General features: G+C 42.7%; 1 protein-coding gene across 1 annotated transcript in view; it reads right to left on the bottom strand.

The window, feature by feature from the left end:
• The window catches only part of LOC115111887 (protein Niban 2-like), a 57,805-nt gene extending 38,290 nt beyond the window's left edge, over positions 1-19,515 (bottom strand). Inside the window, exon 1 of the mRNA XM_029638413.2 lies at positions 19,162-19,515. Coding sequence (XP_029494273.1) covers positions 19,162-19,216 — 55 coding nt within the window. The 5' untranslated portion in view covers positions 19,217-19,515. The remainder of the gene's footprint in view (positions 1-19,161) is intronic.
• Positions 19,516-26,911: the final 7,396 nt, after the last annotated feature.

Genomic DNA, 26,911 nt, shown 5'->3' on the forward strand with positions numbered 1-26,911 from the left:
GTGGAGTGCAATGGTTAGAGAGTTGGACTAGTTAACTGTGCGGTTGCAAGATTGGAACCCTGAGCTGACAAGGTGAAAATCTGTCGTTCTGCCCCTGAACAAGGCAGTTAACCCACAGTTCCTAGGCAGTCATTGAACATAATAATGTGTTCTTAACTGACTTGCCTAGTTAAATAAAAGGTATAAACATTTTTTTTTTAATAATAAATAAATAATAATCGGAGCCCAAAATACAGATTTCCGATTGTTATGAAAACTTGAAATCGGTCGAACTTTATTTCTGACATTTCACATTCTTAAAATAAAGTGGTGATCCTAACTGACCTAAAACGGGGAATTTTTGCGAGGATTAAATGTCAGGAATTGTAAAAGAAAAACTGAGTTTAAATTTATTTGGCTAAGGCGTATGTAAACATCCGACTTCAACTGAATGTAATAGTCTTTGAGAGAGCTAACGGGCACTTTTCTCTCGTTCCAGTGCACCATTCCCTCAATTCCTATTTACTACGTATATCACGGTGTAAAACAACAAAATGTTTCCAAGTGGAAAGTAAAACACAGGCTTTGAAGAATGTACAGCATTTCACACGGTCCTTTATCAGAATGTCCACACAGTCATGTTTGCATTACCCGGAGTTAGCCTTCAGTTCACAGATCCTTTTACCTCTACCCAGTAATGGAGTTGGCATGGAAACAAATCTGGCACATTATCAATTTGTTTGTGTAACTGAAAAGGCCCTGACTTCAAAGTTATATCCTGGACTAGAGCTGGAAATTGCCAGGGATCTTTCTATTTGACCTAGATAGTTTGTGTGTATGTATTGATATGTAGGCTAAAGGTGCCTTTTTTTATTATGTAGTTCTGTCTTTGTGCTGTTCTTGTCTATTGATGTTCTGTATTATGTTTTGTGTGGACCCAATGAAGAGTAGCTGCTGCTTTTGAAACAGCTAATGGGGATCCTATTAAAATACCAAAATATAGGATATTATCATGATACTTAGGTGCTGAAACCAAATTGGGTCCCAATATAAAAAGATGGAGAACAAGCTATGAAGGACAAATACTGGAGTTCTGGTGCAGGTACAGCCAACAAGCACAAAAACTATATTGCAATATTGTCAAAAAAAATATGATATACCAAAGACTACATCCCGTTATCTAACTATCGATTTATTTCACCATCACGGACCTTCTCCAACAAACTATTTTCTTTATGTGACTCTCATACCGAGCGAGGACATTTCTGATGTTGTCGGTCTCTATGTCTGGGCCATTTCTGATGTTATCGTCTCTTTATGTCGAGGTTATTTCTGATGTTATCGTCTCTTTATGTCGAGGCTATTTCTGATGTTATCGTCTCTTTATGTCGAGGCTATTTCTGATGTTATCGTCTCTTTATGTCGAGGTTATTTCTGATGTTATCGTCTCTTTATGTCTAGGCTATTTCTGATGTTATCGTCTCTTTATGTCTGGGCTATTTTGGAGAGAAGGGAATAAAGAAAAAAAATAAGTCAAATGTTTTTTCTTGTCTATTTAGAGAGTGGTGCTATAAATGTAGCGTGGCGAGGAATGGTCTGCTGGCAGGGCAGAGGGCTCTGCTCAAAAGTAGTGCACTGTGTAGGGAACAGGGTAACATTTGGGACGCGCAACCAGAAAGTGAGAGAAAGAGAGAAATGGAATTGGGGAAATAAAGAACCACCTGACTGGTGCCAAATAGTTTGGGTTCTCCTGAAAGAGGACGGCAAGAGTCCTTCCATCTGCTGCTCTTTAGACCTATCTAAGACCACCAACCCAAGACCCAGCTGAGGAGAAAAGTTGCTACAAATAATGGAGTGTGAGTAGTAGCCCAACCGAGTGAGTGACTAAATGGTATTGCCAAAACAAAAATTGGCAAAATGTGTATTTCTGATACTATAGCACTTACACGGGAAATACGATAATGTTAGATAGTAATTATAGTTGGAGCAGAGATAATCTCTCTCTGATCCCATCTGTTCTGCATTAAGTTTATGGAATGTTTCTTTTGCTGGGACTGGGAGAGAGGTGGTTGGGTGAAAATAATGAGAGATGGATCAGATTTGCTTTCTAAAGACTGAGGCTACAGTATAATTAAGGGCTCTGGTAAAGACATTAGGCAAGCAGGAGCAGCGTCTGGGGGGACTGGACATTAGAACGAACCGGGTTAGTAAGGAACTAGGCTAAGAAGACATGGGGAGGGGTTGAAATATCACCAATTAATTTGTGGGAATGTTAGGCTCACAGCAAAGTCCACCTTGTGCCACTCCTTCCTATGGCCTTCCAACACAACACAGGCCTTCCATCAGATTACTGATGGAAGTAATCAGAGTCGAGTGTGGGTCTATCAGAGACTTGAGGACCATGGTACAGAGAAGGAATAGCAGGTGACATGTTGGTGGTGGTTTTAGGGTAGCCTTTCATAGCTGTATCACTGTTTGTGCAGTGACTCACAATCCATCTTGAACAAACATCTGACTGTAGACAGATGACTAAAACGGCAAGTGGCTCCTCCACTCTTCCAGTCAGTCCAAACCCATCCAGTCACCAGATGCTTGCTCAACTAAACTCTCCCCCACAGATTCTGACTGCTTAATCCCTTAGTTATAGGTCAAAGACAATGGATGGTTAAACAGGCCACAACTATTCGGACATAGGTCACCTCTAGGTGGAGTGAGCCGAGCCTGTGTGTCAGTATATTTCTGCTCTCCTTGTCAGCTATTGTCATGCCAAACATGACAATTTCATAGGGAGTTGGCCAGATCGCAGAAACAAATCTGGGACCAGGCTAAAGTGAGTCTAATGCACTGCAACTCTGTTGCAGAAAAAGCCAAAAATATGGTGAGGTCAGAAGAAGTAATACTGGCTGTGACCATATGCAAAAAAAACATTTGAAATAGGACAAATACTGTATAAGCACCCACCAAAATTAATGTTATTATTAATTATTGGAATGAAATAAGGTTAAAGAATAGAAAAGGCCAAACACTGTAATTAAAACTTTTCTGTTTGACCTGATGAAGATCTTCTTGATCAAAACATTGTCATTGTGTAACCTTTATTTAACTAGGCAAGTCAGTTAAGAACAAATTCTTATTTACATCGACTGCCTACCCCGGGCCAAAACTGGACGACGCTGGGCCAATTGCGTGCCACCCTATGGGACTCCCACTCACAGCCGGATGTGATGCAGCTTGGATTGGAACCAGGTACTGCAGTGACGCCTCTGGCACTGAGATGTGGCGTCTTAGACCACTGCACCACTCAGGGGCCCAAGTCATTTTTAAGGTGGTAATTAGAACTAAGTAAACAGTGAATGGCGGTTTTTTTTTTAGGATGTGAGTATGACCAACCATTTCTCCCAAAATAAGATGACACAAAGCTTGGGGAATGTCCTGGTGGGCCAGCTGGCTGACTGGTGAGGAAGTGTCTGCGTTACGTAACTATTAATAACAACTTAGTCAGGGGGGGGCTCTAGTGTCTTCATAGTGCTACTGATGGAACAAAACCTGGAAATCAGTTCAGGGCTTAGACCCACTCCAGCAAAAAAAAAAAAAAAAATCCATTTGAAAAACTGAACCAGTGAGAGGGAGCTAGGAAAGAGAGTTGGCCTGGGAATGGTTCCCATGTTGGGGGTGTGGTCACTTTTGAAAGCTTGGAATGACAGGCCTGAGGAGTAACAACCACAAAATACAACAGTGCTTGTGTGTGTGTGTGTGTGTCAATTGATTGAGTCACATGCTGACTTAGTTTCATGTGATCAAGGCGAGACAGTGACACTTCTCATTGTACCCAAATATGACATTAGAATAGCAATCACGATGAAATTATACAGCCAGATTGGCAGTCTTTATCCTCTGTTAAACGTGTTTAGAAAGCCTACCAGTGATTGAAGTCACAAGGTAACTTGAAAGAGCACTCTGTATGGCATTGGCAGACTTCATAACACTTAAAAATATTCACAATGAGGTGTGAGCGGTTGATTTGGCGCATGACACAGTTGACATGCTCTCAACACTGTCCTTGGATTTACTTGGTTGTTTGTGAGGCGTGATCACATGGTGGCAGGACCACTGGACTTCTTAAAAAAAAAAATGAAAAGCTTAATTTCTCTCAGTACATGATGTCTAACTAGACAGCATGCGGTATCTGGGCTCACAGATAATACTGCCCCTATTCAACTGGCCTTTAGTGTCTTGTAGTCTACAGTTGAATAAACTTCCCTGGAACTTTTCTGTGAAGGTGAAACGGTCCACTGAAATCTTTCCTGATGAACAGCAAACTCTCCGACTCGGACTTTGTGCTGTTGCTGCCGTTCGTAAAACTTTACCTGACTCAAAAATGGAAACTCAATTTCAAAACATTGTGTTGTATGAAAACTAACCTACAGTACTGTGGGCTTCTGTCTTACGTACATCCCAAATGGCACCCTATCCCCTATATAGTGAAATACTTTTGACCAGGGCCCATAGGTCAATATAGGAAGTAGGGTACCATTTTAGATGCAGCCTTAGTTGACACTAGATCCCATAATAACCAACCCTGTGCCCTAGAGGTTTGGAGCCCGAGTGTGAGAAATGTGATTCAGATGTGTGTGTGAGTTCTCTCTGCAGTGCGAGGATGGGTGAGGGTTTCTTGTTCTTCATGAAGAATAAGAAGTCTCTCCCCCACTGTCAAGAGCGGTGAGGGGGAGGAAGGGAGTGCTGACAGGGCATGTGTATTATCTCACATCAGATGGGGGTCACTCCTACGCAATACTTGTCCCTCAACCGATTGTAATGCGTGTGCTGTATAGTCCTAGTACATACTGTAACATACAGTGTGGCATTTTACAGGACTCTACTATACTGTGGGGCAAAAAAGTATTTAGTCAGCCACCAATTGTGCAAGTTCTCCCATTTAAAAATATGAGAGAGGCCTGTAATTTTCATCATAGGTACACTTCAACTATGACAAACAAAATGAGAAGAAAAAAATCCAGAAAAACATTTTGTAGGATTTTTTATGAATTTATTTGCAAATTATGGTGGAAAATAAGTATTTGGTCACCTACAAACAAGATTTCTGGCTTTCACAGACCTGTAACTTCTTCTTTAAGAGGCTCCTCTGTCCTCCACTCGTTACCTGTATTAATGGCACCTGTTTGAACTTGTTATCAGTATAAAAGACACCTGTCCACAACCTCATACAGTTACACTCCAAACTCCACTATGGCCAAGACCAAAGAGCTGTCAAAGGACACCAGAAACAAAATTGTAGACCTGCACCAGGCTGGGAAGGCTGAATCTGCAATAGGTAAGCAGCTTGGTTTGAAGAAATCAACTGTGGGAGCAATTATTAGGAAATGGAAGACATACAAGACCACTGATAATCTCCCTTGATCTGGGGCTCCACGCAAGATCTAACCCCTAATGATCACAAGAACGGTGAGCAAAAATCCCAGAACCACAAGGGGGGACCTGGTGAATGACCTGCAGAGAGCTGGGACCAAAGTAACAAAGCCTACCATCAGTAACACACTACGCCGCCAGGGACTCATATCCTGCAGTGCCAGATGTGTCCCCCTGCTAGAGAGCATGTGGATGATCCAGAAGAAGATTGGGAGAATGTCATATGGTCAGATGAAACCAAAATATAACTTTTTGGTAAAAACTCAACTCGTCATGTTTGGAGGACAAAGAGTGCTGAGTTGCATCCAAAGAACACCATACCTACTGTGAAGCATGGGGGTGGAAACATCATGCTTTGGGGCTGTTTTTCTGCAAAGGGACCAGGACGACTGATCCGTGTAAAGGAAAGAATGAATGGGGCTATGTATCGTGAGATTTTGAGTGAAAACCTCCTTCCATCAGCAAGGGCATTGAAGAAGAAACGTGGCTGGCTCTTTCAGCATGACAATGATCCCAAACACACCGCCCGGGCAACGAAGGAGTGGCTTCGTAAGAAGCATTTCAAGGTCCTGGAGTGGCCTAGCCAGTCTCCAGATCTCAACCCCATAGAAAATCTTTGGAGGGAGTTGAAAGTCCGTGTTGCCCAGCAACAGCCCCAAAACATCACTGCTCTAGAGGAGATCTGCATGGAGGAATGGGCCAAAATACCAGCAACAGTGTGTGAAAACCTTGTGAAAACTTACAGAAAACGTTTGACCTCTGTCATTGCCAACAAAGGGTATATAACAAAGTATTGAGATAAACTTTTGTTATTGACCAAAAACTTATTTTCCACCATAATTTGCAAATAAATTCATTAAAAATCCTACAATGTGATTTTCTGGATTTTTTTTTCTCATTTAGCCTGTCATAGTTGAAGTGTACCTACTATGAAAATTACAAGTGGGAGAACTTGCACAATTGGTGGCTGACTAAATACTTTTTGCCCCACTGTGTGTGTGTGTATATGTATGTATGTATGTATGTATGTATGTATGTATGTATGTATGTATATATATATATACACACACACACACACACACAGTGGGGCAAAAAGTATTTAGTCAGCCACCAATTGCTCAAGTTCTCCCACTTAAAAAGATGAGGCTTGTAATTTTCATACTAGGTACACTTCATGAGAGGAAAAAAAATCCAGAAAATCACATTATATATATATAAAAACGTATTTAACCTTTATTTAACTAGACAAGTCAGTTAAGAACAAATTCATATTTTACAATGATGGCCTACCAGAAAACAATGGGTTAACTGCCTTGTTCGGGACCCCAACGCACAAATCACTAGGCTACCTGCCGCCCCAAATTAGGAGGCACAAAAGAGCAATTGAAAATCAGAGTACTGTAATTCAAATCACTATTGCAGACAATTGGCAGTCAGATACAATATGCTATTGTGCCCGGACTGAAGAGTATCCTTCTGTGCATTGTGTACATGTTCAGCCTGGCAACTATGTGGGAGTTTCACCTGGGCCACATTATTTAATGTGTTAGTTTGGCAATCCAGGTCAAATTCATGATTGTGTATACTGTAAAGTTAATCTTTACACCGTTAAGCAGTAACACCGAGGCTGAGAGCAATAAGGTAATTGCATTTCACCATATTACCATCCTCTATTCAAAGAAACACTTCATTGTCCCCTTTAATCCATTTTCATGGAGAAGAAGAGATAAACGAGTTAAAAAGATGGAAGAAATAGAGATGGGGAGCATCTTGGCTCTGTTATTGTGAGACTAGCTGACGCTGTGCTAGGTTGTTCATTTGGTGTGCCGTCGTGTCCCAGCTAATTGTGTAGGGGGCCTCAGCAGTGCTGAGTCTGGGTGAAAGCTGGGTTACTGTCTTGTCATGTTCCAATGACTCACAGGAGAACGCTCAGTCTCAAATAGCACTTTAATCTCTTTATAAGACACTACTTTTGAGCAGAGCCAAACGGGCACCCTACTCTCTATATTAGTGCACTACTTTCAAGTCCCCCATAGCAACACTATATAGGGAATAGGGAGAACTTCACTGGGAGAAAGGATGTTTGATATGCTTTTTACATTTGTATCACAAACCATTTTTTTGAAAATCATGAAAGCGGCCAAAGGCAGCAGAAATGTAATGTGTTTGAAGAGCACATTGTTCGAAACGAAGTACTTTTGAGATATTCATATTAATATTTTTTAATGTTGAATAAATTAATGTGAAGAATGTTATGAAGAATCTAAACATACTTCATTTTTAAGAGCACATAAGGAGTAAAATGACACCAATATGCTGCTGTATCATGTAGGGTTCACAGAGTCTTCTTACAAGAGGCATGTATAGGTCTAAAAAGGGCCTAAAATGGCAACTTTCAAAATCATTTTCAAAAAAGTGATACAAAATGTAAAATGCATATCAAACATCCTTCCTCCTAATGAAGTTTCTGTGTGAGAATATCCAGAACAATCTGAGATACCAAAAATATTTGTATATGTCATATATGTCATTTTGGAATGCAGCCGAAATCTTTACCAATCACATCCTGACATCAAATTGAATACTTAATTACTTTAGGGAAGTAAATGTTGAACAACTGCACTTAAACAGCTAAATAGCCTATGGGTGGGTGGGTAAATGTATGGTATGCACTAGCTCTCAAACTCTAGGTGACCTTCTTCCTTCTCCCTACAGTTCTCAGCCGTTCGATTAGTCCACGACTGGCATATGTGAACTACACTGAACAAAAATATAAACAACATGCAACAAGTCAAGATTTTACTGAGTTTACAGCTCATATAAGGAAAATCAGTCAATTGAAATACATTGATTAAGCCCTAATATATGGATTTCACATGACTGGGAATATAGATATGCATCTGTTGTTCACAAAAAGGTAGGGGTGCGGACAGAAAGCCAGTCAGTATCTGGTGTGACCACCATTTGCCTCATGCAGCACGACATCTCCTTCGCATAGGAGTTGATCAGCCTGTTGATTGTGGCCTGTGGAATGTTGTCCCACTCCTCTTCAATGGCTGTGCGAAATTGCTGGATATTGGCGGGAACTGAAACACGCTATCGTACCCATCGATCCAAAACATGCTCAATTGGTGACATGTCTGGTTAGTATGCAGGACGTGATAGAACTGGGACATTTTCAGCTTCCAGGAATTGTGTACAGATCCTTGCGACATTGGGCTGTGCATTATCATGCTGAGACATGAGGTGATGGCGGCGGATGAATGGCACGACAATGGGCCTCAGGATATCTCTGTGCATTTAAATTGCCATTATAAAGTGCAATTGTGTTGGAGGTCAGTAGCTTATGCCTGCCCATTCCATAACCTCACCGCCACCATGGGCTCGCCCACACAACGCCCTACCCTATACACTGTCTAACATCTGCCCGGTACAGTTGAAACCGGGATTCATCTATGAAGAGCACATTTCTCCAGCGTTCTAGTGGCCATCGAAGATGAGCATCTGACAGTTTGTGCAGATATTCTTCGGTTGTGGAAACGATCCTGCAGGTGTGGAAGTCAGACGTGGAGGTCCTGGGCTGGCGTGGTTACATGTAGTCTGTGGTTGTGAGGCCGGTTAGACTTGCTGGCAAATTCTCTAAAATGACGTTGGAGGCAGCTTATGGTAGGTAAATGAACATTCAATTATCTGACAACAGGTCTGGTGGACATTCCTGCAGTCGGGTGGATGGATCATCTTGGCGAAGGAGAAATGTTCGCTAACAGGGATGTAAACAAATTTGTGACCAAAACATGAGAAATGTGCTTTTTGTGCATATGTAAAATTTCTTGCATCTTTTATTTCAGCTCATGAAACAAGTGACCAACACCTTACATGTTTTGCATTCATATTTCTGTTCGGTGTGTAAGTGTAGGGTACAGATGGTAGTCATTCAAAAATCAAGGTAATCCATGCAACTTATTATGGGACTTGTTTAGCACATTTTTACTCCTGAACTCATTTAGGGTTGCCATAAAGGGCTCGAATACTTATTGACTCAAGATATTTCAGCTGTTCATTTAAAAAAAAAAAATTGTAAAAATGTTGAAAAACAATTCCACTTTGACATTATTGCCAGTGTTAGGCCAGTGACACAAAATCTAAATATAATGCATTTAAAATTCAGGCTGTAACACAACAAACATCACAATTGTGTGGTTAAACAATATATAACAGCCTACTGCATTTTACTCATGGCAGAAATATATATATATTTTTGAAAGATTTAAGGTGTCTTTGGTAAAAAACATTATATATTGTCTAGCCTACACTCCAAAATTAAACAAATTCTAGTAAATCGCTTTTGAGTGTTGACCATATTATTATACATACTGGATGGACAGGTTACCTTATGCTACGCTCCAAACTTTTAATCCATGAGTCTGGGAAAGATCATAAACTCAGCAAAAAAAGATAACATCCCTTTTTTAGGACCCTGTCTTTCAAAGAACTCGTAAAAATCCAAATAACTTCACAGATCTTCATTATAAAGGGTTTAAACACTGTTTCCCATGCTTGTTCAATGAACCATAAACAATTAATGAACATGCACCTGTGGAACGGTCGTTAAGACACTAACAGATGTAAGGCAATTAAGGTCACAGTTATGAAAACTTAGGACACTAAAGACACCTTTCTACTGACTCTGAAAAACACCAAAAGAAAGATTCCCAGGGTCCCTATTCATCTGCGTGAAAGTGCCTTAGGCATGCTGCAAGGAGGCATGCAGATGTTGCCAGGGCAATAAATTGCAATGTCCGTACTGTGAGACGCCTAAGACAGTGCTACAGGGAGACAGGATGGACAGCTGATCGTCCTCACAGTGGCAGACCACGTGTAACAACACCTGCACAGGATCGGTGCATCCGAACATCACACAGGTACAGGATGGCAACAACAACTGCCCGAGTTACACCAGGAACGCACAATCCCTCAATCAGTGCTCAGACTGTCCACAATAGGCTGAGAGAGGCTGGACTGAGGGCTTGTAGGCCTGTTGTAAGGCAGGTCCTCATCAGACATCACCGGCAACAACGTAGCCTATGGGTACAAACCCACCGTCACTGGACCTGACAGGACTGGCAAAAAGTGCTCTTCACTGACGAGCCGCGGTTTTGTCTCACCAGGGGTGATGGTCGAATTCGCATTTATCGTCGAAGGAATGAGCGTTACACCGATGCCTGTACTCTGGAGCGGGATCTATTTGGAGGTGGAGGGTCCATCATGGTCTGGATCAGCTGTCCAGCTTGTTGTCATTGCAGGTAATCTCGACACTGAGCATTACATGAAAGACATCCTCCTCCTTCATGTGGTACCCTTCCTGCAGGCTCATCCTGACATGACCCTCAAGCATGACAATGCCACCAGCCATACAGCTCGTTCTGTGCATGATTTCCTGCAAGCCAGGACTGTCAGTGTTCTGCCATGGCCAGCGAAGAGCCCGGATCTCAATCACATTGAGCACTTCTGGGACCTGTTGGATCAGAGGGTGAAGGCTAGGGCCATTCCCCCCACAAATGTCCGGGAACTTGCAGGTGCCTTGGTGTAAGAGTGGGGTAGCATCTCACAGCAAGAACAGGCAAATCTGGTGCAGTCCATGAGGAGGAGATGCACTGCAGTACTTAATGCAACTGGTGGACACTTTTGATTTTGATCCCCCCCTTTGTTCAGGGACACATTATTCCATTTATGTTAGTCACATGTCTGTGGAACTTATTCAGTTTATGTCTCAGTTGTTGAATCTTGTTATGTTCATACAAATATTTACACATCGAGAGGACGTTTCTTTTTTTGCTGAGTTTATATGCCTAGGCGATGCTGTTTCATTGATTGTGCAGGGCGGCTTGCAGAGTTAATTATAGTGAATTTGTATTCGATTTTGAATAGCCTAGTAAGATATTTTTGATAATTAATAGGCTGAAACATGACCTTTTAGCTACAGAATATCTCACCACCGAGCGTTTCTATCTCCTCTCTCGCCTTAATTTATTTCTCAAGTGCGCAGAGATATGGGCTGTAAAACAGTTTCATATGTTTTGTTGCAAAAAAGTTACTGTCAGTGTTCACGAACAGATTTCACTTAGTTTCCTGAATTAACCACTGGGTAGCAGCAGGAATCACGGTTGGAGAGCCCATGGCATACAGAATTTGGGCAGAATGTCACCTTTCACGCAGAGAGAGGCTGCATGCTCCTCAAACAGTGGTTGATGAATGAAGTGAAATAAGTAATTCTTATAAGCCCAGACATTTCTATATGCATTCCTTTGTGATAGAGTTTTGATGGTCGCCACTAAAATGAGGAGGATCCCAGCTGCAACTATATTTCTTTTTCTGCTGTTCCACTATGAAAACCAGAGTTGGCTACCTGGCATGATTTGAAAACAAACTGCTTCCATTCACTATTCAAGTGCTTACGGGTGACATGTATTTTTTCCCCCTGCCCATTTGATAATGTGCCATTCTAAATCTAAACCAATTTTACATATCAGTAAAGACCAGATTAAATTGAGAATAGTCTGATGGGTGAAAATATGATCCCTTGAGAGAACAGCGTGTTCAGTCTGAGGGACGGAACAGAGAGCAAGCTTTTTTTGCGACTTTTTCAAATAGTCAACCTAATCACATCACGCAGCCCATATATATTTTGATTTCTAAGACATTCTAAAAGGTTTGTATCATTCACAACTAAATTAGCCAATAACTTTAAATCTAGCGTATAGGAGCTGTTTCAAATTATCACTTTTACGCTCGACATAGCCACTTCCATAGCGACTGAGCATATGAATGGGAACAATATCCTTTCTATTTCATGCAGCTAAGTTCAATAATATTATTCTTACTATAAAATCATATAAAATAATGGCATGGGACTTAAGCAAATCTTGTCCGCTAAATTAACTAGCCAGATAATATGAGTAGGCCTACTGTATGTTTCGGTTCTTTCTTTAGACCTGCCTAAAATAAATAATGGATTTATTGTGATGGTGTATATTAAAATTAATTTATTATTCTTTTAAATATAAATGTTGCAAAGGTACGCATCAGTGGCTTGTAAGCACGGAGGCCTGGAGATTCTAAACATGTTTATGTTAATTAACGGTCAATTACTGTGAGACCAGCAGTCATTTTCAAGACAATAACCGTCTGACAAAATGTCATGACCGCCAGAGCTCTTGCTGCAACCCTATCCTACTAGTCTCAAGATGATGACCTCGTTCAAGGGTTACTGGAATACAGTTATGATGTTCAGTCTTGGAACATGGCCACGTGTGGAGGGATTCCCTGACTGTAGATCCTATCAGCATCAAGGCAACTCTAACTCTCTCTCAACAGAGCTGGACCAGAATATACATGTGAAGAACGCACCAAGCAGCCAGTAAAACAGGGAAATGAGTCATGACACAATGATATCTGATGATTCAATTATTAACTATCCAAACTAAGGGAACAGTCACCTTGGCTACATCCAGAATATAGTGACTGATTTTCAGTAGGAGTTCTGTCCCTCTCTGTCTGGTATGCTGTTAAGGTAAATATGTGGTTTGTGTGCGCAAACAGGCGGGCACCTATGTGTGTGTATGTGCGTCTCAGCACATAATAACGAACAGACATTTCCTCAGAGCAGACTGAAAGAATACCTTGACGTATTCAGGCCCTTGAATACCTTGACGTATTCAGGCCCTTGACAGTAAGTACTTTAGAGACTGTGTGGCGCTCCGCTCTCTGTCCGAGACTCGCAAGAGACTGACTGCAACCCAAGGCCCCAAATATTCTAGTTTTCCAGCCACAAGCACACATGCTTTTTTTCATGCATTCCTGTAATTCCACATCTGATATGGGTCTCTGGATTGGCTGGCCAACGCATTAAAAGTATGACTCCAAAAGAGAATGTTGCTCCCTTTATCATCAAGAGGATCACTCTCTAAGATGTTTCCCTGCTAATGGCACAGGATTACTTGGAATAGAGAAAGACTTCACTTGTTATCTACAGAAATGTTTGGTTTTTCATAAGATAGCTCGACATTCTTCATATTTATGTATTGTGTGCAGCCAGGGTTTATGAAGCCACATGGCCATTCAAAAGAAAAATCGGTAGTTGATTAGGAGTCAGGATACCTCAATGAAGAATATAAGCATTGGTGAGCTACGGCTAGGTAGGTGTTGATACTAAATGTCAATGTTGGGAGGGAGCCTTCATTCTCTCCTGTTGGCCAACACACCCTTACCCAGGGTTCTTTTCTGGATCAAAATGGGGCTTAGGTGGTGGGCGTGACAGTTGCATGGCCAATGGTACTGTATTTCTTGAAGCCCTCCTGTTGGCCACAGTGACAAAATGTATTATTATCATAATACATTTTTTACCTTTAACTAGGCAAATCCGTTAAGAATAAATTCGTATCTACAATTACGGCCCACACCAGCCAAACCCTGACGGCGCTGGGCCATTTGTGGGCCGCCCTATGGTACTCCCAATCACGGCTGGTTGTGATACAGCCTGGATTCAAACCAGGGTGTCTGTAATGACGCCTCTAGCACTGAGATCCAGGGCCTTAGACCGCTGTGCCAGTCGGGAGCCCGAAAGCTGTTTTAAAGCACATTTCTACACCTTTTTCCATGTGGTGGAGGTAACATTTTGCAGTTTTAAAGCAGATTTCCAGCAATTCTACACATTTTACCGCAGTTTATGCTATCGGAGTGCCTCAAATTTTATAACAAAATCAATGGTGGCCTTATGTCATGACAACAAAATAAACTCCTGAATGCATCATAAAATAAATAATCAAAGATTCTCCCTGACTGTCTAGCTATTAGGGATGGGAGTTTGAAATAATTTCACTATTCGAATAGTATCATGAATTTTCGTTGGATATCCGGATATTCTAAATACCTATTTTTACCTAAGCCCTGCTGAGTGAGGGAGAAGCTGGCGCTCTATTGCTTCCGCTGCAGAAGGTACGGGGCGTTGTGTTGAGGCGAGCAGAACGAGGGAGAGAGAGATGCCAAGGCAACTCAGCTACAGCTAAAGACTTGTAGAAAGCCACAATGTTATTTATCATCCCATATAACAGTGCCTGTTGACTGGAGTAGCCAAGAGAAGCTAGCTAGGTTAACGGAGGCCACCTGCTACGCTTTCTCCCCAGCCCGGTTCAGAAAAAACAGCAGCCTACCTGTTGGTTGCTCGTTGTAGCCTACTCCTCATGTCGCTTACTTTTAATTCCATCTTGTATTGCATTAGTACACTTGCACTCCACTTGCTACACATTGAGTCTCTTTGTAGTTTATGTTGGCCAATTAACTTGGCAAAGCTACACAGGTCAAGGCTACTGGTCGGCCACATGTCTTTTTTGGGGGAGCACCACGCACATCATAAAAACGACTAATAAAACGACAAGCTTTTCAAATGAATAATTAGAAATGTCATGGTATACACTTGTATGTAACGTCACATGGATATTTTAATTTAGAAAAAGGCTTCAGTGTTAAAATATGGCCAAATATCCCCCCTCAACAAAGTTAATACTCAAGTATTCGAATACTAACATCCGTTTGGATGACTTGGCCTGCACAATCACCTGACCTCAATCCAATTTGAGATGGTTTGGGAGGAATTGGACAGCAGAGTGAAGGAAAAGCAGCCAACAAGTGCTCAGCACATGTGGGAACTCCAAGACTGTTGAAACACCATTCCAGGTGAAGCTGGTTGAGAGAATGTCAAGCGTGTGCAAAGCCGTCATCAAGGCAAAGAGTAACTACTTTGAAAAATATATTTTGATTTGTTTAACACTTTTTTGGTTACTACATGATTCCATATGTGTTATTTCATAGTTTTGATGTCTTCACTATTATTCTACAATATAGAAAATAGTAAATATAAATTAAAACCCTGAAATGAGTAGGTGTGTCCAAACTTTTGACTGGTACTGTAGATGGCCCGAAACAACTGACAGCCTGCCCAAGACTTTTCTACTCAGAAAAGAAACCCTGTTAATCATGTGTTATTCCTCTCTGATGAAGGCACATCCTCTCAGCTGCCTGTGGACAAGTTCCTACAGGCAGGCCCTTGAAGCTACTGGGATTATACAGACTGCTGCACAAGAGTATGATTATACAGTGAGATAAAACTCAGTCCTTATGGTCACCATTGCCACAGCCACGTGGGCTTTACATTAATATCAACTCAAGTAAAGGGGATTTACATAGAAAATTAACAATACCCCCCTCCCCCACACACTTTAAACCATGTCTCTGTGTTGTCTGATTAATCAGTCTGTAATACACAATGAATTGGTATATAGAGCCTGAAACGTGTGCAAAATCGTATATATGTTCCATAAAAGACAGAATGCTGAAAAAAAGTTACATTTGAACTTAACATTTCTCTATGCATTTTGTCCTTCAGCTGCTCAGAATTTGAGACAAAATATCCACAGGAAAATATTGTTCACCACATTTTTAGAGAGCCGGAAGGTATATGGTTTGGCAACAAGGTAAAGTTTTATTTTGGATATTCGGTTCTCTTGTCAATAGCTATTCAACCAAGCATTCCATGACAATGAAAATAATATACTCTGAATCGTGGGAAGATTGAGAACAATCCACACATTTTTGTATAACTTTTTATTCAACATTCTAGCATTTAAGGAACATTTACATGATTTTGCATTCAAAAGTTACAGGCTGTATATACCAATTCATTGTGTATTACAGCCTGATTAATCAGACTAGCGTCTGTAGTGACACTAACCCATTCATAGACGCTAACGGCCGACAGGGAGGAGGTGAGGGACCTGGCAGAGTGGAGCCTGGAAAATAACCTCTCCCTCAACGTCAACAAAAGTAAAGTAAGGAGCTGATCGTGGACTTCAGGAGACAGCACACCCCCATCGACAGGGCAGCAGTGGAGAAGGTGAAAAGCTTCAAGTTCCTCAGCGTACACATCACTGACAATCTGAAATGGTCCACCCACATAGTGTGGTGAAGAAGGTGCAACGCCTTACTGAAGAGCTCAGAGACTTTCAACGTGGCACCGTCATAGAATGCCACATTTCCAGCAAGTCAGTTCGTCAAATTTCTAGCCTGTTATTGCTGCCCCAGGTCAACTGTAAGTGCTGTTATTGTAAAGTGAAAACGCATAGGAGCAACAACGGCTCAGCTGCGAGGCGGTAGGCCACACAAGCTAACAGGACCGTCGTGTGCTGAAGCGAGTAAAGATTGTCTGTCCTCAGTTGCAACGCTCACTACAGAGTCCCAAACTGCCTCTGGAAGCAACGTCAGCACAATAACTGTTTGTCGGGAGCTTCATGAATTAGGTTTACATGGCCGAGCAGCCATACACAAGCCTAAGATTACCATGCACAATGACAAGCGTCGGCTGGAGTGGTGTAAAGCTTGCCACCATTGGACTCTAGAGCAGTGGACACACTTCACCATTTGGCAGTCTGACAGATTAATCTGCATTTGGCGGATGCCAGGAAAATGCTACTTGCCCCGAATGATTAGTGCCAACTGTGAAGTTTGGTGGAGGAGGAATAATGATTTAAGGCTGTTTTCCATGGTTTGGCCTAGGCCCCTTAGTTCTAGTTAACTCATTCTAAACAACTCTGTGCTTCCACCTTTCCTGTTTCAGCATGACAATACCCCCATGCACAAAATGAGGTGCATACAGAAATGGTTTGTCGAGATCGGTGTGGAACAACTTGACTGGCCCGCACAGAGTCCTGACCTCAACCCCATCGCTTCTGGATGAATTGGAACGCCAACTGCAAGCCAGGCCTAATCGCCCTACATCAGTGCCCGACCCCACTAATGCTTGTGGCTGAATGGAAGCAAGTCCCCGCAACAATGTTCCAACATCTAGTAGAAAGCCTGGGGGGGGGGGGCTCAACTACATATTAATGCCCACCTATGGTAAATTCAATTATTTATGAATGATTTAATTCAGATTTAATTTCTTTCATCACATTCCCAGTCGGTCAGAAGTTGACATACACTCAATTAGTATTTGGTAGCATTGCCTTTAAATTGTTTAACTTGAGTCAAACGTTTTGGGTAGCCTTCCACAAGCTTCCTACAATAAGTTGGGTGAATTTTGGCCCATTCCTCCTGACAGAGCTGGCGTAACTGAGTCAGGTTTGTACGGCTCCTTGGTCGCACATGCTTTTTCAGTTCTGCCCACACATTTTCTATAGGATTGAGGTCAGGGCTTTGTGATTGCCACTCCAATACCTTGACTTTGTTGTCCTTAAGCCATTTTGCCACAACTTTGGAAGAATGCTAACATGCTGACCAGACCGGACACATCTGCGCGAGCGTCGCAAAATAAAATGTAGAAATCCATGTTATTCAATTATTGCGCGCGCCAAAGAGTGTCTGCGATGCCAACAGCAAATAGAAGTCATTCCTATTTCTGACGCAGATCACGCTGCAAGTCCTGCCTCTCCCATCTCCTCATTGGTTATATTGAAAGACGAACTGTTGAAAGACGGAAGACAAACTGTTTTGCCTGTAGTCGTGGTAATACTATGAAGGTTTAGATGCGATCCCCATATAAGTTCAACGATGAAAAGGCCTGGAAGGAAGAGAGATGACTAGAAACGATTCAGTTGGCCATTTTATGTGTGGATTAATTTGTCAGAGTAGAGGTCCTTGTGCATTTCAGGTAAAATAAAAACTCAATGTTTATATTCCAGGACAGATTAGCTAGTGTAACGGATGTGAAACGGCTAGCTTAGTTAGCGGTGCGCGCTAAATAGCGTTTCAATCGGTGACGTCACTTGCTCTGAGACCTTGAAGTAGTGGTTCCCCTTGCTCTGTCATTTTCTGGAATTTTCCAAGCTGTTTAACGGCAGTCAACTTAGTGTATGTAAACTTCTGACCCAATGGAACTGTGATTCAGTGAATTATAAATTAAATAATCTGTCTGTAAACAATTGTTGGAAAATTACTTGTGTCATGCACAAAGTAGATGTCCTAACCGACTTGCCAAACCTATAGTTTGTAAACAAGAAATTTGGGGAGTGGTTGAAAAACGAGTTAGACTCCAACCTAAGTGTATGTAAACTTCCGACTTCAATTGTATGTCCACCGACCCACCTTTCGCTTTTGCCTTAAGTAAATCTTTGTCTTTTGTACCCATGCCAAATCTAAAATATACTAATTTAAACGTATCCTGGAATTACATTTACTATGTTACGTCAAGTCTGAGACCATGCTGACTGGGGGCACACAACTTGTGGATCGGATCTGTTCAAAACTGCTAGAGTATGTGCATCTTTTTTATATTAAAAGATAAGAATATGTTTTGAAAACCAGATTGAAACGCGCTGATTGACGCTTCTGAACGTTAAAAGACAGCATCAGAATTGTTGTTCACATGGAGCAAACCTTGGGCGAATGTAAGCTGAAAACCCTACCAATGGAGAGCGGTTTTCGAGAGCTATGGTAACACTAAAACTTGGGAACTGGAATCGAACTAATCCATATATTAGACACACGCCTAGTAGTTTACTTTACCTGCTATATTCATGATAGAGAACGACAGTGTTTCCATTCAGATCACTAAAATGCTGCTGGTAACATTGACTATGACGGCTATACTGTTCAGTTCTCTAGTTCTTATTCACGCATTTATGATCTGTAGAATGTATGTATGTACACACAAAACATGTATTACTGTGGTAAAAGCAAATGTTGACAAAATCCCAACGCACTCACCTTTAATGATCTCCCGCTTGCCCTCATCCAGGTGGCTCGAAATCAAGTCCCCCATAACAACAAATAAAACTTAATCCAGTGACAACAATGCCGTTAGTTTCAAAGGCAAATAGAACGCACAAATATACTAAACAAATTAACAGGAACTATTTTGAACTCGCGTGCACACAGCGTGGTGAATGATTGGAAGAATGCAAGCGGTGGTGAAAGGGTGGAGGGAAAGAAAATAAAAGTTGAGCTCGCCTTGAGCAGGAGGGAGACACCCTAAATGTGAGTCACTACTCGTTGAACTATGCAAGTCAGACATTTCTTTAGGCATGTCGAAAGTGTGGTTTCGACAGAGGTAGTCCTTCGACATACGGGGCCGATTCACTGCCATAAAGGGCGTGTCAAGAGATTGTAAACAAATTATAGCACACACGGAATTATTTTTAGCTGAAAGATGGAGAGATTTTCTCTCCACGATAGTTTTACCAGCTGTGAAATACTTACATTAAATGTGGGGTTTTATTCGATGTTGTACTATAAACCAAACTGATGAGTTTCAGCTATAAAATACGCTACAAATTATCCTAAAATCATGATTAAATTAGCGCCGAGACCCCTAGAGGGCGTAGTTATTTCTGACGTCTTGTATTAACAGTCTACTGTATGTGTTGACTCAATCTGCCCAGTGGTTCAACCCACTGGGATACATTGGAAACTATGTCGTCAAAATATTTTGTTTGCGGATTGGACCGCGGTCGCCATGACATTTCTCAACAACAAAAAATAGGCTATCTGCCTTTATCTAGGCAAACTAAGGCAAAGTTTAAATGCAATCATGAACGCCGATTTTAGTCTGTAGCCTATGCCTATTGAAATGACAAGTCAATCTCGCAAATGGGCCATTTATAACGATTTCACACCCTGTGTTCAACTTTCATCACTCAAACTCAACTGTCGGATTTATAATTAATCAGATACGCAAAACTGGTTCTAGCCCTGAATGTTGATTGGCTGAAATTTGTGGTATATCAGACTATACATGGTGCATTCGGAAAGTATTCAGACCCCTTGACTTTTTCCACATTTTGTTACATTACTGCCTTATTCTAAAATGTATTCAATTGTTTTTCCCCTCATAAATCTACACACAATACCCCATAATGACAAAGCAAAAACAGATTTTTAGAAATGTTAGCAAAAATAAATAAATAACAGATTACATTTAAATAACTATTCAGACCCTTTACTCAGTACTTTGTTGAAGCTCCTTTGGCAGCGGTTACAGCCTCAAGTCTTCTTGGGAATGACGCTACAAGCTTGGCAACCTGTATTTGGGGAGTTTCTCCCATTCTTCTCTGCAGATTCTCTCAAGCTCTGTCAGGTTGGAAGGGGAGTGTCGCTGCACAGCTATTTTTAGGTCTCCAGAGATGTTTGATTGAGTTCAAGACCAGGCTCTGGCTGGGCCACACAGAGATTTTCCCCGAAGCCACTCCTGCGTTGTCTTGGCTGTGTGCTTCAGGTCATTGTCCTGTTGGAAGGTGAACCTTCTCCCCAGTCTGAGTTCCTGCCGCTGAAAAACATCCCCATAACATGATGCTGCCACCACCATGTTTCACCGTAGGGATGGTGCCAGGTTTCCTCCAGACGTTATGCTTGGCTTTCAGGCCAAAGAGTTCAATCTTGGTTTCATCAGACCATAGAATCTTGTTTCTCATGGTCTGAGAGTCCTTTAGGTGCTTTTTGGCAAACTCCAAGTGTGCTGTCATGTGCCTTTTACTGAGGAGTGGCTTCTGTCTCGCGAGTGCTGCAGAGATGGGTTATCCTTTTGGAAGGTTCTCCCATCTCCACAGAGGAACTCTGGAGCTCTGTCAGAGTGACTATCGGGTTCTTGGTCACCTCCCTGACCAAGGCCCTTTTCCCAGATAGCTCAGTTTGGCCATGCGGCCGGCTCTAGGAAGAGTCTTGGTGCTTCCAAACTTATTCCATTTAAGAATGATGGAAGCCACTGTTCTTTGGGTGCATGGTAATCGAAATTGTGTTTTATTAAGTAAAATGCATATTTTTCCTGTTTTCTTTTCGGGTGGCACAACATTCAACTAGTTTAGGAGGAAACAGATGCCTTTGCAGCCTGAATGGAGGATATTTTATGTACTCGCTGGTTGCAGGGGTTAAGAGTGTATTGCCAGCTACGCTGTTCATATTGGGATGCCAAAGACAAGCTCCCTCTGCTGTTTCCTGAAGTCCACGACCATCTCCTTTGTTTTGTTAACATTGAGTGAGAGGTTGTTTTCCTGACACCACACTCCGAGTGCCCTCACCTGTGTATACAGTTGAGGTCGGAAGTTATCCAAGATGGCGTAGCAATCAGACGTCTTTGTCCTCTTCTTGTCATCTTGTCGTGTCCCGTGTATATATCTTCGTTTTTCGCATATCTTTTTTATATTTTTCCTAAACCTCAACTTCAATATACTCTCCTGCAACCCGCCTCACCCAATGTGGTATGATCTGCTATTTTCTAAAGTATTTTTTATTTACTTTCAAACTGGAATCCCCCAACAGAAGCAAGCCAGCTAACTAGCTAGTAGTCAGCTAACCACTGCTAGTGGTCATCAGCTAACCTCTAGCTTGGAAATCTCTCGCCAACGCGATTCAAACCAGAGCATAGCAGACTTATTTTCTCTCCATATCCCCGGATTCCTATCGCAAGCTCTGGACATTTTCTCCTGGATTATCGCAGGTAGCTAGCTGCAATCCGCGTGACTACTCCTGGTTAACGTCTCTGTCCCGAAGCAAGAGCTAGCTCATAGCCTGGAGCTAGCTCATGCTAGGCCCGTCTCCCGGCTAGCTGAAGAGGTCCATCAGCCACTCCTTGGGCTACAATACCTATTTTGCCAATTGGCAAAGCGAAGCCCTGCTAATCCATCACGACTGGACTACCGAGGTAATCTGCCTGGGGGTTCTTTTTCCAACAGGCCCCTCCGTAGCAACGTCCCCTGAAAGCCCATCAGCTAGCCTGCTAGCAGCGGCCCGCAAGCTGTCTAGAGCATATAGGACTGTTAGCTGAATAGGTCCATCGGCCAATTTCTTGGGTCACTATACCTATTTTTCCAATTTGACTGGGACCCTTTACCACATGGAACCCTACTAATCCATCATGGCTGGTCTGCTGACGGAACCGCACGAGGAGGCTACAACAGATTTCTTCCGTCGCGACGTCCCTCTAAGGCCCTTCTGCTAGCTTGCTAACCCTGGCCCGCTAGCTGTCTGAATCGCCGTGTCTCCAGCCAGTTTAACTACTCACTGGACCCCTATGATCACTCGGCTATGCATGCCTCTCCCTAATGTCAATATGCCTTGTCCATTGCTGTTCTGGTTAGAGATTATTGTCTTATTTCACTGTAGAGCCTCTATCCCTGCTCAATATGCCTTAGCTAACCCTTCAGTTCCACCTCCCACACATGCGGTGACATCACCTGGTTTAAATTATGTTTATAGAGACAAGATCTCTCTCATCGTCACTCTATGCCTAGGTTTACCTCCACTGTATTCACATCCTACCAAACCTTTGTCTGTACATTATGCCTTGAATCTATTATATCGCGCCCAGAAACCTGCTCCTTTTACTCTCTGTTCCGAACATACTAGACGACCAGTTCTTATAGCCTTTACCCGTACCCTTGTCCTACTCCTCCTCTGGTGATGTAGAGGTTAATCCAGGCGCTGCAGTGCCTAGCTCCACTCCCATTCCCCAGGCGCTCTCATTTGTTGACTACTGTAACCGTAAAAGCCTTGGTTTCATGCATGTTAACACTAGAAGCCTCCTCCCCAAATTTGTTTTATTCACTGCTTTAGCACACTCTGCTAACCCCGATGTCTAGCCATGTCTGAATCCTGGCTTAGGAAGACCACCAAAATTTCCATCCCTAACTATAACATTTTCCAACAAGATAGAACTGCCAAAGGGGGCGGAGTGGCAATCTACTGCAGAGATAGCCTGCAGAATTCTGTCATACTATCCAGGTCTGTGCCCAAACAATTCGAGCTTCTACTTCTAAAAATCCACCTTTCCAGAAACAAGTCTCTCACCGTTGCCGCTTGCTATAGACCACACTCTGCCCCCAGCTGTGCCCTGGACACCGTATGTGAATTGATTGCCCCCCATCTATCTTCAGAGTTCATACTTTCAGGTGACCTAAACTGGGACATGCTTAACACCCCGGCCATCCTTCAATCTAAGCTAGATGCCCTCAACCTCACACAAATTATCAAGGAACCTACCAGGTACAACCCCAAATCCGTAAACACGGGCACCTTCATAGATGTCATCCTGACCAACTTGCCCTCCAAATACACCTCTGCTGTCTTCAACCAAGATCTCAGCGATCACTGTCTCACTGCCTGCATCCGTAATGGGTCTGCGGTCAAACGACCACCCCTCATTACTGTCAAACGCTCCCTAAAACACTTCAGCGAGCAGGCCTTTCTTATCGACCTGGCCCAGGTATCCTGAAAGCATATTGACCTCATCCTGTCAGTAGAGGATGCCTGATTATTCTTTAAAAGTGCTTTCCTCACCATATTAAATAAGCATGCCCCATTAAAAAAATAGAACCAGGAACAGATATAGCCCTTGGTTCACTCCAGACCTGACTGCCCTTGACCAGCACAAAAACATCCTGTGGCGTACTATATTAGAATCAAATAGCCCCCGTGATATGCAACTTTTCAGGGAAGTTAGGAATCAATCTACACAAGCAGTTAGGAAAGCTAAGGCTAGCTTTTTCAAACAGAAATTTGCATCCTGTAGCACAAACTCAAAAAAGTTCTGGGACACTGTAAAGTTCATGGAGAATAAGAGCACCTACTCCCAGCTGCCCACTGCACTGAGGCTAAGAAACACTGTCATCACCGATAAATCACAATAATTGAGAATTTCAATAAGCATTTTTCTACAGCTGGCCATGCTTTCCACCTGGCTACCCCTACCCTGGTCAACAGCCCTGCACCCCCCACAGCAACTCGGCCAAGCCTCCCCATTTCTCCTTCACCCAAATCCAGATAGCTGATGCTCTGTAAGAGCTGCAAAATCTGGACCCCTACAAATCAGCCGGGCTAGACAATCTGGACCCTCTCTTTCTGCCGCAATTATTGCAACCCCTATTACTAGCCTGTTCAACCTCTCTTTCACATCGTCTGAGATCCCCAAAGATTGGAAAGCTGCCGCGTTCATCCCCCTCTTCAAAGGGGAGACACTCTAGACCCAAACTGCTACAGACCTATATCTATAATACCCTGCCTTTCTAAGGTCTTCGAAAGACAAGTTAACAAACAGATCACCGACCATTTAGAATCCCACCGTACCTTCTCCGCTATGCAATCTGGCTTCCGAGCTGGTCATGGGTGCACCTCAGCCACGCTCAAGGTTCTAAACGATATCATAACTGCCTTCGATAAGAGACAATACTGTGCAGCTGTATTCATCGACCTGGCCAAGGCTTTCGACTCGGTCAATCACCACATTCTTATCGGCAGACTCAACAGCCTTGGTTTTTCAAATCACTGCCTCGCCTGGTTCACCTACTACTTCTATGATAGAGTTCAGTGTGTCAAGTCGGAGGGCCTGTTGTCTGGACCTCTGGCAGTCTCTATAGGGGTGCCACAGGGTTCAATTCTCAGGCCGACTCTCTTCTCTGTATACATCAATGATATTGCTCTTGCTGCTGGTGATTCTCTGATCCACCTCTATGCAGACGACACCATTCTGTAACCATCTGGCCCTTCTTTGGACACTGTGCTGACTAACCTCCAGACGAGCTTCAATGCCATACAACTCTCCTTCCGTGGCCTCCGTGGCCTCCTCTTCAACCAATCGCTGCCCACCCGTCCAGCATCACTACTCTGGACGGTTCTGACTTAAAATATGTGGACAACTTCAAATACCTAGGTGTCTGGTTAGACTGTAAACTCTCCTTCCAGACCCACATTAAGCATCTCCGATCCAAAATTAAATCTAGAATTGGCTTCCTATTTTGCAAAAAAGCCTCCTTCACTCATGCTGCCAAAGATTCCCTCGTAAAACTGACTATCCTACCGATCCTCGACTTTGGCGATGTCATTTACAAAATAGCCTCCAACACTCTACTCAACAATGGATGCAGTCTATCACAGTGCCTTCCGTTTTGTCACCAAAGCCCCATGTATTACCCACCACTGAGACCTCTACGCTCTCGTTAGCTGGCCCTCACTTCATACTCGTCACCAAACCCACTGGCTCCAGGTCATCTACAAGTCTTCTAGGTAAAACCCTGCCTTATCTCAGTTCACTGGTCACCATAGTAGCACCCATTCGCAGCACGTGTTCCAGCAGGTATATTTCACTGGCCACCCCAAAAGCCAATTCCTAGATTGGCCGCCTTTCCTTCCAGTTCTCTGCTGCCAATGACAGGAACAAACTGCAAAAATCACTGAAGCTGGAGACTCATATCTCCCTCACTAACTTCAAGCACCAGCTGTCAGAGCAGCTCACAGATGATTGCATCTGTACATAGCCCATCTCTAAATAGCTCATCCAACTACCTCATCCCCATACTGTATTTATTTATTTATTTTGCTCCTTTGTACCCCCAAATCTCTACTTGCACATTTATCTTCTGCACATCTATCACTCCCGTGTTTAATTGCTATATCGTAATTACCTTGCCACTACGGCCTATTTTATTGCCTTATCTCTCTTATCTCACCTCATTTGTACAGACTGTATATAGACTTTTTCTACTGTATTATTGACTGTATGTTTGTTTATTCCATGTGTAACTCTGTGTTGTTGTATGTGTCAAACTGCTTTACTTTATCTCGGCCAGGTCGCAGTTGTAAATGAGAACTTGTTCTCAACTAGCCTACCTGGTTAAATAAAGGTAAAAAATATACATTTTTTAATCTACTCCCTGTAGGTTGTCTCGTTGTTGTTGGTAATAATAGAGCCCACTACTATTGTGTCATCTGCAAACTTGATGATTGAGTCGGAGGTGTGCATGGCCACACAGTTGTGGGTGAACAGGGAGTACAGGAGGGGACTGAGCTTGCACCCAGGTAATGTGGAGGTGATATGATTCTTGACTAGTCTCTCAAAGCATTTCATGATGACAGAAGTGGGTGCTATGGGGCGGTAGTAATTTAGTTCAGTTATCTTTGCCTTCTTGGGTCCAGGAACAATGGTGGTCATTTTGAAGCATGTGGGGACAGCAGACTGGGATTGGGAGCGATTGAATATGTCCGTAAACACACCAGCCAGCTGGTCTGCGCATGCTCTGAGGATGTGGCTAGGGATGCTATCTGGGCCAGCAGTCTTGTGAGGGTTAACCCGTTAAAATGTTTTACTCCCATCGGCCATGGAGAAGGAGAGGGGGAGGTGCAGTCCTTGTTTGTGGGCCGCAACGGTAGCGCTGTATTATCCTCAAAACAGTCAAAGAATGTGTTTAGTTTGTCTGGAAGCGTGGCATTGGTGTCCGTGACGTGGCTGGTTTTCTTTTTGTAGTCTGTGATTTCCTGTAGACCCTGCCACATATGTCTTGTGTCTGAGCCGTTGAATTGCAACTCCACTTTGTCCCTGTACCAGCATTTTGCTTGTTTGATTGCCTTGCTGAAGGAATAACTACACTGTTTATATTCTGCTATATTCCCAGACCTCTTTCCATTGTTAAATGTGTTCGTGCTTTCAGTTTTTGCGCGAATGCCGCCATCCATCCATGGTTTCTGGTTAGGG

The sequence above is a fragment of the Oncorhynchus nerka genome, linkage group LG27 (genome assembly GCF_034236695.1).
Source record: "Oncorhynchus nerka isolate Pitt River linkage group LG27, Oner_Uvic_2.0, whole genome shotgun sequence".
Classification (NCBI taxonomy): Eukaryota; Metazoa; Chordata; class Actinopteri; order Salmoniformes; family Salmonidae; genus Oncorhynchus; species Oncorhynchus nerka.